This window comes from Serinus canaria, chromosome 1A (genome assembly GCF_022539315.1).
Source record: "Serinus canaria isolate serCan28SL12 chromosome 1A, serCan2020, whole genome shotgun sequence".
NCBI lineage: Eukaryota > Metazoa > Chordata > Aves > Passeriformes > Fringillidae > Serinus > Serinus canaria.
This window is the reverse complement of record NC_066314.1, coordinates 63,075,689-63,090,307: the sequence shown is the minus strand read 5'-3', so window position 1 is coordinate 63,090,307 and position 14,619 is coordinate 63,075,689. Positions and strand designations below refer to the sequence as shown.

The window sequence follows — 14,619 nt, the reverse complement described above, 5'->3', positions numbered from 1 at the left end:
CTGGGACCTTTTTCCACCCCTGGGTTGTTCAGCAACCGAGCTAACTTGAAATAGAGCACTGGAACAAAAATACCTTCTGAGTGATCTTTAAGTGAAAGCTAATGTGAAAATGTGGGAGTTTAGACCAATGTAAACACATTAGATTTAAAACAATTTTCAGATGTAGCAAATAAAAGAATTGTTCCTGCTCTTGAAATTCCCAAAAAACGCATTTTCCTTCTGAGTCATGATTTAATTAGATTATATTTTATTAGACATTCTTTACAAATTTTAAAATACTGCTATTATACATGCACAAAGGAAAATCAGTTTGAACAATTGTATGTAGGCATTCATTGAAATCAACCACAAAACAGGAACATTTTATGTCAGTTATCAATGTACTCAATATGTATATCTAAAGTGCATTATGTTACAAAAAATATAGAAAGTCAGCAGCACCAAGATACGTTCACAAAATAAATACACCAGTCAACAAAATAAATTATGGTAAATGTGACAATAATAATTGTCTTAGCCTTAGCCAAAAAAAAAAAAAAAAAAGGAAAATTCACAATAACCAAATGTGCAGTTTCAGAGAGCAACGGGGGGAAAAGGTTTTATTCTGAGCATTTACAATATTTACAGGTAATAAATATTTTAATACTTCCCATATGTTCACTATTACAGAATACTGCAACGTGTCTTCCAAATATCTCTTGCTGAAAATGTCAGCGTCTCCTGCAGAGAAAAGAAAGGACAGGAAAAACAGAAAAATTAATTAATTTTCACTTTTTCACTTCAAATCTGTGGACATAGAATCAACAGCAAGAGTGCCACAGACTGTAAGAGGTGTGCCTTGCTAGTACCATCTGCCACAAAGGGCCTGTTTGACCATGTCACAGTTTTAGATGTCTATTGAAGATCTCTGTTATGTTTTTCTCAATGCAACCCCTCTAGAAGTGTGATGACCCACAGTTTGTCACACACTGAGGCCATTGTACCCTCAGAGGAATGGAAAGGGGCTTTTTTTTTTTATTTAGAGCCTCATGCAAGAATATTCCTGAGTGCTACAGGCAGAAGAATTGTATCAGCCCATGATAAAAATGTCAAGTGCTGAAAATAAAAAAAACAAAATACAGTTGGAGAAAAGCAAAAATAGTTTTGAGTCCTTGTTAATGCAGTGGGGATGCTGTGTTGACTGCTGGGGTGTGAAGCCATGTTCTGATGGAAAGAGTGCCATGGAGCTTGTTTGGTCTCTTTTTCCCACTGATAGACCAGACCACCCCTGTGACAGGGGGCTGTGGTGTGTGTGTGAGCAAAGGCTGCTCAGGGCTTGCAGAGAGCACACCCTGGATAGCATCTCTTCCTGTGCCTAACTGAGTGAAAATAATCCTGAATAACAACCCTCTAATCCTGAAACTTTCCCTCTGGGAGCCAGACAGCTTGGTCCTGAAACAGAGCAACCATCCCAGCCTGTTACCCTCCAGCTCCTGCTGCATTCAGCCCAGCTGAAGAAATCAGCTGCACCCAGTCCTGGGACCGGGGAGTTTTCCAGGGGATGCTGCAGGCTGGTGTGAGTTCTCTCCCCATGAGAGCAAAGCAGAGCCTGCTCCCACCCTGTCAGTGCATTCCTTGTATCCAGCATGAAGTTGCTCAGAGGTGCTGCAGGAAATGCTGAAGGCTTGGGCTTTTTCCCCCTTCTGTCCCTGTGAACAGCACGTGTTTTTTAGGGGTTCCCTGGGAAACACCTAAGGGTGGAATGTGGAGATGCAGGATGGAGTGGGATTCCCTCTGCTGCAGGACTGATCACCAGTAACATCCCATGTGGCAAAAGTGTGGGGCTGTGAGGCACAGCAAAACTCAGCTCCTGGAGAGTGTGAAAGGTTTTCTTAACATGCACATTGAAAGGGAAGCTACATCTATCATTCAGGACTTTACTCATTCAAAAGGTTTTTTGGAAATTTAGTAAGAGCACCTTAATTTAATTTAAATGGGAATATAGCTGGAATGTTCATGAGAAATGACTTTCAAAGTGCCTGGAATGGGAATGCTAGCATGAAGCTCCTTGATAATCAGCTGGCAACAATACTAGGGTCCATTTCAGGATCTATTCCAACAGGTAAAACAATGGCACATAATTCATACAGCATGGCTGTGTAGGTGTGTGTGTCTGCACTCCTCAGGCCTATTTCTAAGAGGGTGACATTTTCAATTTAGCCTGGATTTTAGGCTTGGTTTAAAGTTTAAGCTAAGCCACATATTGACAGTGGGCTCTAATGATAATTTGCAAGCTGCATCCTTTGATTTGGACCTAGGTTATGCAAGATTGGCTTCTTCTATGAGATACTCCTTGCAGTAAGTCTAAAGATTTAGAGTTTCTATTATTGCTGTCCTTATTTTTTGGGACCTAAACCCAAAATTTTGTTTTCAAGACTGATCAGAGAGAATTGGCATTTAATCCAGGGTGATCAGGTGAAAAGAAGCACAGAGATACTGTGAAAATCATGCTTAAAGTTTACATCGTTTGCCAGCCTACTGAGATAACTAAAAACTCAGGTACTAGAAGTTTGTTAGGGCTGAACCAACATGTTCTCTGTACTTGTGAAGGAAGAATTCCTTTTTCCTTTTTAAACAGGTTCTCCTTGTTTAGTCATCTCCAATTAATTATCTAAAATATAGGTTCTTTTTAGGAATCTGTGAGAAAAGCTGCATTTGGATGTTGGACTCCACAGTAAAGCTGAGAGCCTTCAGCCATCCAGACACACTTCAAACAGAAAGGCTGAGCAGGGAAAATCAACAAGGTTGTACCTGTAGCTCTTTTATACATCCCATTAGATGGGCACTAAAGTCAGCACAGCAAGAAAAAGTAACTGCTGAAATTCCCTAGGATGTTTCTCCCTGCATTCTAGATTTCTTTGTGCTCAAGACAGGTGTTGTTTACTGACCAACACAGTCCCTTGACAGGTGTTGAAACCTCAGGCACCTCCTGAGCAGAATCCTGAAGTTTGCCTCTCCTAAGGTGCTGAGACAAACCAGTGCCCCTTCCTTCCCTCCTACCTGCTACAGCCATGCCAACTGGTCTGTGGTCTGGGAAATCCTGGCTTATGGTCTGGGATACCTGGATTATGGTCTGGGATACCTGGTTTATGGTCTGGGATACCCTGGCTTATGGTCTGGGATACCTGGTTTATGGTCTGGGATACCTGGTTTATGGTCTGGATACCCTGGCTTATGGTCTGGGATCCCTGGTTTATGGTCTGGGATACCTGGTTTATGGTCTGGGATACCCAGCACGAGCTGAGGTGATGGAGCACATTGCAAACTGTGGCCTGTAGAGCTTAACTCCAGGCTGGATTTTTAGTAAATCCCACAGCTGGTGTTTCCTTCCAAGGGATTTACTGCAAGCAAGTGGCACAGCTCAGATGTCTCCATTCTGCCAAGGTGAAGGGGAGGAGGAGAGAAAAGGAGGAAATGCAAACATTTGAGGAGAACTGAAGAGTGGAATCCTTGGCTTTGTCTGCAAGTGTGCAGATTTCCACTCTGGCTGAGATGCCTGCAAAGTGATGATTCACTTGGGACATCTGGGCTGATGTCTCCAGGCCACTGCCCTACAAACCCTTCACTGTCATGCATGAGGGAAGCCTGTCCCTCTCCAAGAGCAATGCCAAACATTTTTAAGCAGCAATGTAATTGCTTCACAAGCTGGCAAAAGGATGGGGCTGAATTAAAAAATCCTAATGGCAGGGAAAATTTTATGGTGAAAGGCTGGTCTGCGTTGTTTGCAGATATTACTGAGAGAGAATTTTTCCATGCTCTCCCCTAAGGTTAAACAGTGAAATGAAAAACTGTAAAGCAAGGGTAGGAAAGTTGCCAAAAGGGGGAGGTGTTGAGAGGAAGGAAAGAAAACTTCGCCATTTTATAGATGCAAAGCCTTAAATAAAAGTCAAAGCTTTCAATCTGCTGAGGCCCAAGTGTGGGACCAAGATACAACGTGAGATACACTAAGGTTAAAGCAGGAAGGGAAGATTTAGTGACTGCAATGTGCTTCCTTTTTATGGAATTACCTTCACTTGCTACTCAGCTTCAGGAAGCAGATTTGGGCAATAAGTTGTTTACCTGAATTGTGTCTCATAGGAAAGAAAGGCTCTGTTCCCAGTGTGGGGTGGAAGAGGCACCTACCTGCAGAGAGCACCCTGAGACTGTGCTTGAAAAGCCACTGCCAAGTCACCAGCACAAAAATCTGCTTTTCCTCCCAGTTTGAGCAAGGCCTTGGCCTCAGCCTCTCACACCAAGGGATAACAACTTCAGTTAAATACATGGCATGCTCCCCAAAAGGATATGGCAGAATTACCTTAGAGTTTGATTATGTGTAGTAACAGAGATGTCCAAGAGTGGGCTCTCGGTCACGACGTCTCCGTAGGAGCCAGAATTTAGCCAAGCTGAGCGGGTTCGCCTCTTTTTCTTCTCTTGCTCCTTACGTTTCCCAGGCTTTGCTTTCTTTTTCTTCCCTGACGCCTTCAGGGGCTGCTCCTTGTAGGTCTGTGATTTGTTTGTCTCCTGAGTGAGGTATCTGCCCTCATCTTCGCTGCCAAAGCGGACAGGGTAGTTCTTGGTGTTGGTGGCAGGTTTAGGGTTCGGTGACACCTCTGACGTGGCGCGGATCTCTGCAGTGTTGACCCCTTCGATTAAATTCTGAAGGAATATTCTTCTTCGGAGGTCTTGGATTGACTTGCCCTTGTCATGCAACAGCTGGTGCTCTGATACAGCCCGTTTGCTAAAGGAAGAAAAGAGAGGAGAAGGAAAAAATGTTTAGGATTTGGTTGTTGCCCAGTGTTTGGCAGAGCTCCTCTCTTCTCTGGCTGTGGTGGCCACAGGGACCGCGTTCCAGGCTTGAGGACATCCAGTGAAGCCAGACTGCTGGAGCAAGTCCTGCTTCATCCTCAGAGCAGCTGCTCTCAGCAATGAGGAGAAAGACCTAAGTGGGTAATAATTCTCAGCTGACTGATCACACAGCCCTGGAGCTGGATTAGTCACTGCTCTGTTCTAGGAAAGCATCATGACTCCTAATATATCACACTTGAGGCAGTAAAAGCAGGAGGGCAGTTGTCAGAGATAGGAACACTAAAGGGTCAGATAATGCAGCAAGAGAGGGAAAACCCAGCCCTTGTGCTGGAGCAGGAAGCAGTGTTTATCCAGCATCATTCTAGTGATTTTCTTCTGCTCAGTCATGTACTTTGAAAATATAAACAAGCACAGAAATGTGCGTTTTACTCCTACATTTAAAGAAGTGCAAATGCAGGAGTGTAAGGGAAAAATGTTAGAATTTGGGTGCCTAAAGCACAGGCACTTCAGTCCATAATGAATCATCCAATGAGGCAGCCTGAACATCAGCAGAGATGACCCTCAGCCACTCCTGTGGATTTATTGCTTGGTCACTTGTGTCTAATTATGGTTTTAGATGCCCTCCTAGTATTGCTTGAGGTGTGAACTTTAGGGGCCAGGTTTCTTGTCTGCTGTTTGAATTTTAGGCTAACCCTCTTCACTGGATCTTCTTCAAGAGTTTCCTGGATTGTTAGAGTGGTTTTTCCAGAGTTCATCCTGACCTTTTGGTACACTGAGCTCTGTCTTGTGTTCAAGGAACTGGGAGTTGAGCAGCTATCTGTCTTTTAGAGATGTTGTACTGGCAAGGCATGTGTTAAACATCTGAGGAAAGAAGATGCCAATGACACCTGGATAATAAATAACCAGAGAAAATGTGAGAAAATACATGCCTTTTCCTTGAAGTGGAATAGATGCACAGCTGTGCTGGGAACCACAGACTGAGCACAAGCTGGGATTTTAGCTACATTCCCATGAATACAATAATACAGTTTATCCTTCCAATTGCTCTACTCCTACATGCAGAGTTTGGCTATGGAATCTCTCCTCTTGCATCAGGGTGTGGCATGTGATTGGATTCTCACTGGCCAAAGAAATTCCATTCACTGCTTTGCTTGTCCTATAGTCATTTGGTCAGTTAGCTGGGGTAAGAAGTGGTTTCTGCATGCAGGTGAACTGGAAGAAGACACATCATTGGGAGTGAATATTCCTTCCTTCCATCCCATCCCTCTTTTTCCTGCCATGTTACCAGATTTGAAAATGCAAAATATTTGGGAGTGTTCTGCAGGTTCTCTTTCTCAGTCCCCTCAGCCAAACTCTTCAGGTTTATGACTTGATCAACAGTAGAGCTATTGGAAATTCCAAGTAGCTCTGTTTTAAGAGCGTCCTCTTCAATTCCTGTCTTTGTAGGGCTGCACTTTTTGAGTTTTGGGTTCAAGTGATGGATTGAAGTGACACTACATCTCTATTGCTCAGTGCAAAATTCAAACAGCAGCTCTCCCCCATTCCACAACGAGACTGGAAGATGATTGTCAAAATCTTGCTCAAAATCAGTTCTGCATATACAGAGGTTTGTGAGTGCATGTCATCAAATATTGTCTGTGTTTTAAGTGTCCCAAAATCAGTTTTGGATGACTTCAGCCTTTATGACAAACATTTTATGCCACTCTTCTAAATGTCCCTAAGCAAAAATGCAATGTGATAATACATTATTTATCATGTCTTTCTCTTCAGTGCATCTGTGACCATTAGCACAAGCTGTGATCTCCCCTTTTCAAAAAACATCCCAGAAGAGGTTTTTTGAACAAGAGCCATCTCCAACACCCTTCTCATTAGGGTCAGTCTGACTGGCAAGTAGGCCAATAAAAGCAGCACCCTGGGCTCCTCTGTGTGTCTGCCTCTGTGCTGCCTGTCAGGCTGTCCAGTGTGACTCAGGTTACATTCTGAGTCTCAGTAGTCTGTTTCCTCAGGAAATTTGCATGGGAAATGCAGTTCTGCTTTCACTCTTCTAGTTCATAGAAAGTGTATGAAATCTCTGTGCTTTAGGGAGTGTAAACCAGTGTCTCATGTGATGAGCAAAGCTTTCCTACTGCCTCTTGTGAACTACCAAGGATAATTCCTTCTATCACAGACAACCCAAAGCTGCCTTAATCCTCTAATGTGTATTTGGTCAACTTCCCCACTGTGACAAAATCTTGACTCTCCAAAGCCTGTTATTAAAGTCCTCTTGATTGAAAACCTATTCCATTTTACAGAGCTGTGAGCTGAACATTTGGTTCCAGTACACACAAGGCAGTCAGAGAGCATTACAAGATCTACATCTTGAGTGAGTGTGCATTTCCAAAATAATGCAGGGATTGACGTGTGAGGGGTTGGTGTGCCAAAGAGGGAAGGTTTCTCTTTAAATGTCTGTATGATATTTAGCATCAAGTCTGGCCCCAAATAACATTCTGCTATTCCAGATGATTGTATAACATTATGTAGTGTTACATTTCACATGACTGCCATTACTCAGCCAGACTTAAGGATTACATTTTGCCTACCGGCTTCCTTTGTATACTCTAGACCAAAAAACCTCCTTGAAAGAAAGATGTGGTAGATATGTATCTCTGTGACCTCCTGCCTCCTTCTGCCTCAGTTATTCAAACAACTCCTATGTTTGTAAGTCATGGAGAAAGGCTTGCCCAAGAGGACTGATGTAAGAAGTGCTTGGTAATGGAGATATCAACAATATCTCACCCACACACTCAGAGCAGGAAGGCCATGGAGACTGCAATGATTGCATTCACATATTGGCCACAATACGGAAAAAAACTTTTGGCTGTTAGGGTTAAGATGACCCACTAGAGGTCCCTTCCATCCTTCTATAAAGCACACCTCCCATCCAAGGAAAAGGATCCTGTACCCAAACCAAGAGCAGTGAATGCAAAGCTTACATGTGGCAGACACTTTTGAGAGAGGGATGTTGATAATTTGCACTTGACCAGAGCATCCAAACTAATTACTGGATCCAAGTACATTGTGTACACTGTGTACATATGAGGCTGAGTGTCTCATCATGGGGAGAGCAGCAGAAATCCATGACTTGTGACTATCCTGACTTCATGTACTTCCAGATAAGCTGCTCTTTTCAGGCACATTCCTCCTTTTTTTTCTTTTTTTTTTTTTCCTTGAGATATCTAGCATTTCTAAAAGGCAACATTCTTCAAGCTACCACTTTCTATCTCAGAGAGCTGCTCTTATTTAGCTGTTATTATCCTTGACTGTTCATGTTGGGTCTGATCCTAAATTCAGCAAAATAACTGAGGAGGATTCAGTCAGCTCTCTGTATTTTGCAAGACTGTGAGTGCCCTTGCCACTGACTCCAAAGGGAGGGAAATCTGCTCAACCTATCTCAGGCTTCAGAAAAATATTTTGAACAGATCTAGGGACACGATGCTGTGATGTCTGGACATGATGATAAAAATATGTAATTTCATTTTGAGACATTACTGCTTTCTCAGAAGTTCTTTAGCAGCTAAAGCACTCCTATAACAAACAACATGTCTGGAAATCTTTTCTTGGGACAATTTGCTATTGCTTGCCATGAGATATTTGCTTCAGCAAAGTCTGTAGAACCAGGCCTATGTAATTTTGATTATTTTTGCATGTCTATAATAATGTGCTTCAGTATTTTCATCCATTACTGGCTTAAGTTTTTGACTGAGAAAAAAAAAATCTCAAAGCCTGAATGAGTTATTAACCATTAACTCTAGGAATGGTTTGTGGTGATATTAAAACAGGACACATGTTTGAGTGTGGTGTCTGTGTTTGTGCTGTGCCCACAAACAAAACTACATGAATGCCACTAACTGACAGCTGACTGGTTTCTTGTGTGTGTTTTACATGCCAGAGCAAAGAGGGAGCTGAGAAATGAGTTTTCCCTGGTTAGCTTACACTTTTCTTCCCCCCTGTCAGGACAGAATGGGGAAGTTGGGAAGACCTCTAATCCTGACCTTTAAAAACAAGTGTTAGAACTACGCTAACTTCAAAAAGAGAAAGAGTATTTCTCTGCAAATTTTATTTTTTTTTTTACAACCAATTTTGGCTTAGATCCAGTTTAGAGTTTCTTAGCCAAGAAAATAACAGCGTCTCACTGCACTTCAACTATTTTCTTTTTTTAATCTATTTTTGAAACTGAAGTTTGATTTCTCTATATAATATGGTCCCAAAAGAATGAATCAGCCCAAGAACAGCTTTCAGGAGCACAAAGCAGTTAAATGTTAATGGACTGAGAATAATACACTGTAACATTATCAGCAATAACATGTTCTACACAATTTGCTGTAGGAGATTTGTAATAGGTCTCTGCCTGGTGCCAAACTTTAGGTGTGTCTGAAGTCTCTTCACCTGAGGTAGTTATTTTTTTTTTTCTTTTGGGGGTTTGGTTTTTTTTAAATTATTATTATTATTATTATTATGTGTGTTGCTTAACTGGCAGAGGAAATTCTATTTGGAGATCTTGTCCTTATGTATGTAATAAAACATTTACAAGGAAACCCATCTGAAATTGTTTGCTGTGTCATGTTTCCCTCTAAGTTGTGATCGGATTTTCCAACACTCTTTCTCCAACTTGGCTTCCTTTGGAACTGAATAACAATACAGCCCTCCCCCGTGTGACTGAGGTGTTTCTTCCTCAGAAAATCTGATGCAAGTCCAGAGAAAGCCAGAGAGTTGGATGTGTGAGACAGCTGCTCCTGCATCAGCACAGAGGCTTCTCCTGCACTTTGTGCACGGGTACTACTATAAACCAGGCTGATTATTTTGGAAGAAGCAAAAAGGTCATTTCCTGAACAGACTGTCTTAAGTTACACTATCATTTATCAAAAAATATGCCTCTGCCTATAAGTAAGATACTGGACTCTCTTTGGATTCTTTTTTCCCCCTGAAGTGGCAGAAGTCCAAAGAAATTGTTCAGCACTTCAATGTCACGATGGCCCTCACTTTTGCGTGTTCCCCCTACCCCTATCAATATTGGCTCCAGGCCAGAGCCGAGGCAGTGTCTGTAAGCTAGTGTAAAACACAGCATTTGGATAAACCGGGATGCTCCCTGCGAGGGTCCCGGGCAGCTGCGCAACAATCACCCAGGTGCGTGGGAAGAGAAGCCCCTGAGCTTTCACATCGCCTCCCCCAGAGCTTTGTAAGGTCAGACAGCTGCAAAGCGCCCTTTCCCTGCCCCGAATGCCTCCTCCTGGCTCTCAGGTGAGCACCTGGGGCAGGTAACCCGGGCCGGCCCCGCGCAGAGCCGGCAGCGCTGCGGAGCCTCCCGGGCTGCCTCCCTCCCTCCATCCCTCCCTCCATCCCCACCGCGCCGCCGCCGCAGCGAGGGCGAATAAAGGCAAAGAAGAAAAGAAAGAGAGAAACTCACAGTCTGCGGCTGATCCCCTCTACTGATCTCCCGTAGGAGGGCACGGAATAACTCAGCAGGAACACTGCGAAACTCCAGTGCTGGAAGAGTTTAGCGAACATTGTATCCTCCGGGGCTTAAAACCTGCAAGGAAAGAGAGGTCAGTCCCGAGGGACAGATGCGCCAGCGCCGTCCTCAAGGAGTCCCCGCTTCGGCTCTACCAGCTCCGAGGCTCTGAAGGAAAAACAAACTTTCTGAGCTCTCGCCTCACTCCTTCCAAACTTCGCTCTGTCTCTCTCCCTTCCTTGCTGTCTGCCTCTCCCTCCCTCCCTCTTTCCCTCCCTCCCTCCCTCTCTCTGTCTTTCGCTGCCCGCAGGCAAGATCTCTCTCGGTATTAGTTCAAAAAGCATCTAGCTCTCATTTGAACAGGGTTAGAGCGGGGTTCAGTGAGCTCCCTGAGCCCTGCTTAGTTCTAGTCCGCTAAGCCACTCTCTCAGGGCTTTATGTTACAGCAGAAGCCCTCTTTGCAGATAAGGAAAGATTCCCAAAAGTCAGCTCAGCTGCTTGCTTCTCTGTAAACACGCGCGGACACACAAACACACACACAGGCTGAGGCGGAGGGGGAATGCATCTCCACATCTGTCTTTTAGTAATACCTCTGCAAAAAAAAAAAAGGGTCAGGTTCACGTCTCCAGCTGCCAGAAAGTTTTGGTCCCCAACAGTGACAAGGAGAGAGACCAGCGGTGACAAAGAGAGAGACAAGCAAAGGTCGCTGGCTGTCTGGAGAGCCCGAGAGGTCTGGGAGGAGCGGTAGCCCCGGGAGGCTCAGGGGCTGGGAAGCATGCTTGGCTCGGCAGGTTGGACTGGGCTGCAGCCTGCGATGTTCACACGCTCCGGAGCAGCCTCTGGGAGACCTGCGGGAGGACGGAGGGTTTTGCAAAGAGATGGCGCCCTAGGAACATGTGCGGAGAGAGCGAGAGCCCGGGCGGGATACCCAGAGCCAAAACGGAGACTGGGAATCAGCGCTTCCCGGGCCCGCAATCAAAAGGGAGCGAGGAAAGGGAAACACCCGGCAGCACATGCCCTCGGCGGACCCCAGGAACTCCGAGCAAGCTCTCCGCATCTCCTGCAGCCGCACTCCTCTCTCGCTCACCTTCCAGCTCTCCCTTTCTGTGTTTACCCCCGGGTCAGCGTCTCCCCTGCCGCGGGGATTCCTCCCATCGCTGGGAGCACTTTTTAGTTCAAGCCCCAAAGAGCTGCCCGGGACTGCTGCCGCCTTTCCTTGCACGCACCTACCGTCGCTGGTCGCCGTTCCCCTATTAGCCAGAGGGTCGGTTCCTAATGATGCTAATTGTACGCTAGCGAAGGGAGGGGGGGAGCTCAGGGGGAGGGCTGGGGGGAGGACTCGCGGTCTATGAACACAGGCGCTCCTGGCCAAAAAAGTAAACTAGTGGAAAGTTTTCTCCTCCTCTCCCTTTTTCGCCTTCCACTTCGCCCTCCTTCAGCCTGGCCAGGGCGCTGCAAACCACTGCGTCAAGTTGCGCTCCCGTGCGAGGCGGGCAACGCCGCAGGGCTGCGGGGACAGCCCCGGCCAGCCCCGAACCCCGCCGGGCACCGGCAGCCCTTCACTCCCCGACGGAGACACCAAACTTTTCCATGCCGGGAGAGCCCTGGTGTGAGAGCCGGAGGTGACGGAGCCCGCCCGCCTCTCCAGCCTGTTCGTGCCCGGAGCTGCCCCGGCCGCTCCAAGGGGACACGGGGACAGAGCCGGGGGCAGCGCTCCCATCGCCCCCAGCCCCGCGGCTCTCCCGGAGGGAATGCCCTGCTCGCCCATCTCCTGGCGTTCAGCGCACACCTGGGGACGCCGCTCCGTGCCCGCAGCATCCCGGGAGCCCTCGCCCAGAGCCTCCCCAGAGCCCGCGGCCGGGGTGGCTGGTTGTGCCGCTGACAGCCTGATTTACAGGGAATGCTTTCCCAACACCCGCACCAGCCGCAACAAAACACTGAGGCGTGCCGGCCGGCTGCTCCTTCTCATCCTGCCCCCGAATTACAGCAGGCGCTCCGAGAAGGTTTAGATGCAAAGCAAAGCGTTTTTCTACCTGCAGGTTATTTGAAGTTAAACGACGCTTGCTGAGGCGATTTAAAAGCCCAGATTCCACACCAAACAGGCAAATAAAACCGACAGCATAAGAGCTGAAATAGAAATCATGCTGAAAACATTAAATCGTTTATGCCGTAAATAAATTCCCTGAACACCTGGTAGGCTATAAATTAAAATGTATAGCTAATAGGCGCATTTGATTTACACTGCCCTTTCGACTAATTAAAAATAATTGTGACATCCCCAGAAAACAACCCCCACAAACTCATAAGGTGTATTGCTCATGTTAAAAGTAAAATTTCCATAAATTTTTTTTAGAATTTCCTCTCCCTAGAAATGATAAAAAAAATTACACCAAAAACCAATACACATCATCTTTTACAGACTCAGGAAAAATAAATATCTTCCATAAACTCAGAATCCTGAAGTTTCTTCCCAATTTATCACTTCACCTTTTCCTTGAGTTACAGCTGTCTGTGCCTCTCAGAGATCACTCTGGCCAACAGTGGTTGCTCTTCTCAGCAATCGCTTCCAAAACTATGTTCTATGCTTAAGAAGGACGAAAATGAAAAAGAAAAAAAAAAGAAAAAAAAAAGAAAATAAAAAGAAAGAAAAAAGAAGTTAATAATTTAAAATAATAATAAAAAAGGCAATACTTTTCAAAAATCCAGCCTACAGAGCTCTGATTCTGCCTGTAACAGATTAGGGCTAAATAAAGGGTTCTAAAAGCAGGTGCTTTTCTCCCTTGCTGCTCGTTTTATTATGAAGAACAGAAGCTTCCCCTAATATATATAGTGAGGGAGACCCTTCTCCATTGCTTTTATTGAAAAGACCAAACTTGTGACATCACTAACCACCTTCCTATGGCTGAGTTTGCCTCTTCTCTGCCTCAGTGGGCTTGGGAAAAAAAAAAAAAAAAAGGAAGAGGGAAGAGAGAGAAAAAAAAAAAAAACACAACCCAACTATGGCTGTGCTAATACCGCTGAGCAATGCCAAAGGCTTCTAGGAGACTCACTATCACCCCATGCCCCCCATGTCCCCCTGCTCCCCGCGGGCTGTCATCTTCAGCCACGGGCGCAGCAGTGTCTTGTCACCTGACACGTACAAAAACGAGCAAACTCGAGTTCCCGTGAGCAAACTCCTGGTCCCAAGCCTCACCGCAAGCCTGAGCCCTCCTGCGTGGCAGGATGGGGAGAAAAGACCCCTCACCTGGGGTTGAAACCTTCCCTTCCCGCAAGATGCCGCGGGAGATGCTCTCCCGGGAGGGACCAGCCGCCACCTGCAGCATCTCCTGGTCCGGCCCGGCCGGCTCCCGGTGTCCCCCGGCCTCGGACGGGAGAGAAGGGATGAGGCTGGGCTAGAGGATGGAGCGGCTTTAGGAGATTTAGGAGCTATTCCAATCCCCCACACCTGCGCCGAGCTTGGCTCCGCTCACGGAGCGCCCCCGGGTACGGCTGGCCCGGTGTCTGGGAGAGGGAAAACCCCGCACCTTTGCGGGGCTTTCACCTGCCGGGCCCCGGTGGCCGCAGGGCTCCCCGCCAAGGCGAGCAGCTTGCCGGCTCTTTCTGCAGCCGGGATGCGCGGAGAGAACCGGTGGCTTTGTCTGCCCCGGGAAAGGCTCCAGCCGTGGAGAGGTGAGGCAAAAGCCCGTGTTTGCCCTTCTGGCCAAACCCTCTCCGCCGCGACAAGGCAAACATTATCATTTTAAGTTTTCTGACTCCACTATCTCCCGTCTTCCCGCCTCAAACACAATGAGATTTTGGAGGGATGCCGCGCTTGGCTTCTGCCTCCTTTTTTCCATACGTATAAACAGGCATAAATCAGCTTTTCTACGAGGAAGTTGACCTGGGAGCTTGGCTAGAGAGACAAATCCCTGTCCCAGGTTTTCCCCAGCGGGGAGTAGGGCCAGGGGCTGCGGGCGGGTGCCTGACCGGGCTCCCCCCAGAAGCCGCTCAAGGAGCGAAACAAAAGCCAGCGAGTGGGACAGGTTCAGCTCTCAGGGGAGGAGGTGCCCTTGCAGCCTCAGGGAGGCAGGGGGAAATAATGACCAAACCCTCGCCCGGCGCTGGGAGACGGGATAAATCCTCAGCTCCGCGAACTTCCCATCCTTCACCTCCGTGAAGTTCCGCCTCTCCCTCCTCCCTCTTGTTTTATTCACAATAAAGCATTTTCGTCATTTCCCCTCCCGGATTTCTATAACCTCAGTTGCACCCGTCCAGGGCTTCGGTTCAGACGGGGAGTTTAACCTTCCCAGCCTTCCCAGGGTGGAAAA

General features: G+C 46.6%; 1 protein-coding gene across 7 annotated transcripts; it reads right to left on the bottom strand.

Moving 5' to 3' along the window:
* Positions 1 to 224: 224 nt before the first annotated feature.
* On the bottom strand, positions 225 to 13,370 carry PTHLH (parathyroid hormone like hormone). 7 transcript variants are annotated; one of them, XM_030238559.2, is made up of 4 exons: positions 12,800 to 13,368; positions 10,268 to 10,390; positions 4,334 to 4,756; positions 225 to 720 (listed from the first exon to the last, which is right to left on the bottom strand). In XM_030238559.2, the coding sequence occupies exons 2-4, from the start codon at positions 10,366 to 10,368 to the stop codon at positions 711 to 713; spliced, it is 534 nt and encodes a 177-aa protein (XP_030094419.1). In that variant the 5' UTR covers positions 10,369 to 10,390; positions 12,800 to 13,368; the 3' UTR covers positions 225 to 710. The 7 variants fall into 7 exon arrangements, with proteins under 7 accessions (XP_030094419.1, XP_018774286.1, XP_009092448.1 ...); XM_018918741.3 differs by lacking the exon at positions 12,800 to 13,368 and adding an exon at positions 12,102 to 12,783; XM_009094200.4 differs by lacking the exon at positions 12,800 to 13,368 and adding an exon at positions 11,539 to 11,631.
* Positions 13,371 to 14,619: the final 1,249 nt, after the last annotated feature.

Excerpts from the sequence above, each read along its gene's own strand:
- PTHLH (XM_030238559.2), bottom strand. The coding sequence starts at position 10,368 with ATGTTCGCTAAACTCTTCCAGCACTGGAGTTTCGCAGTGTTCCTGCTG. Across the intron at positions 4,757-10,267 it reads GAGGGGATCAGCCGCAGACT|CAAACGGGCTGTATCAGAGC; the intron begins GTGAGTTTCTCT and ends TTCTTCCTTTAG.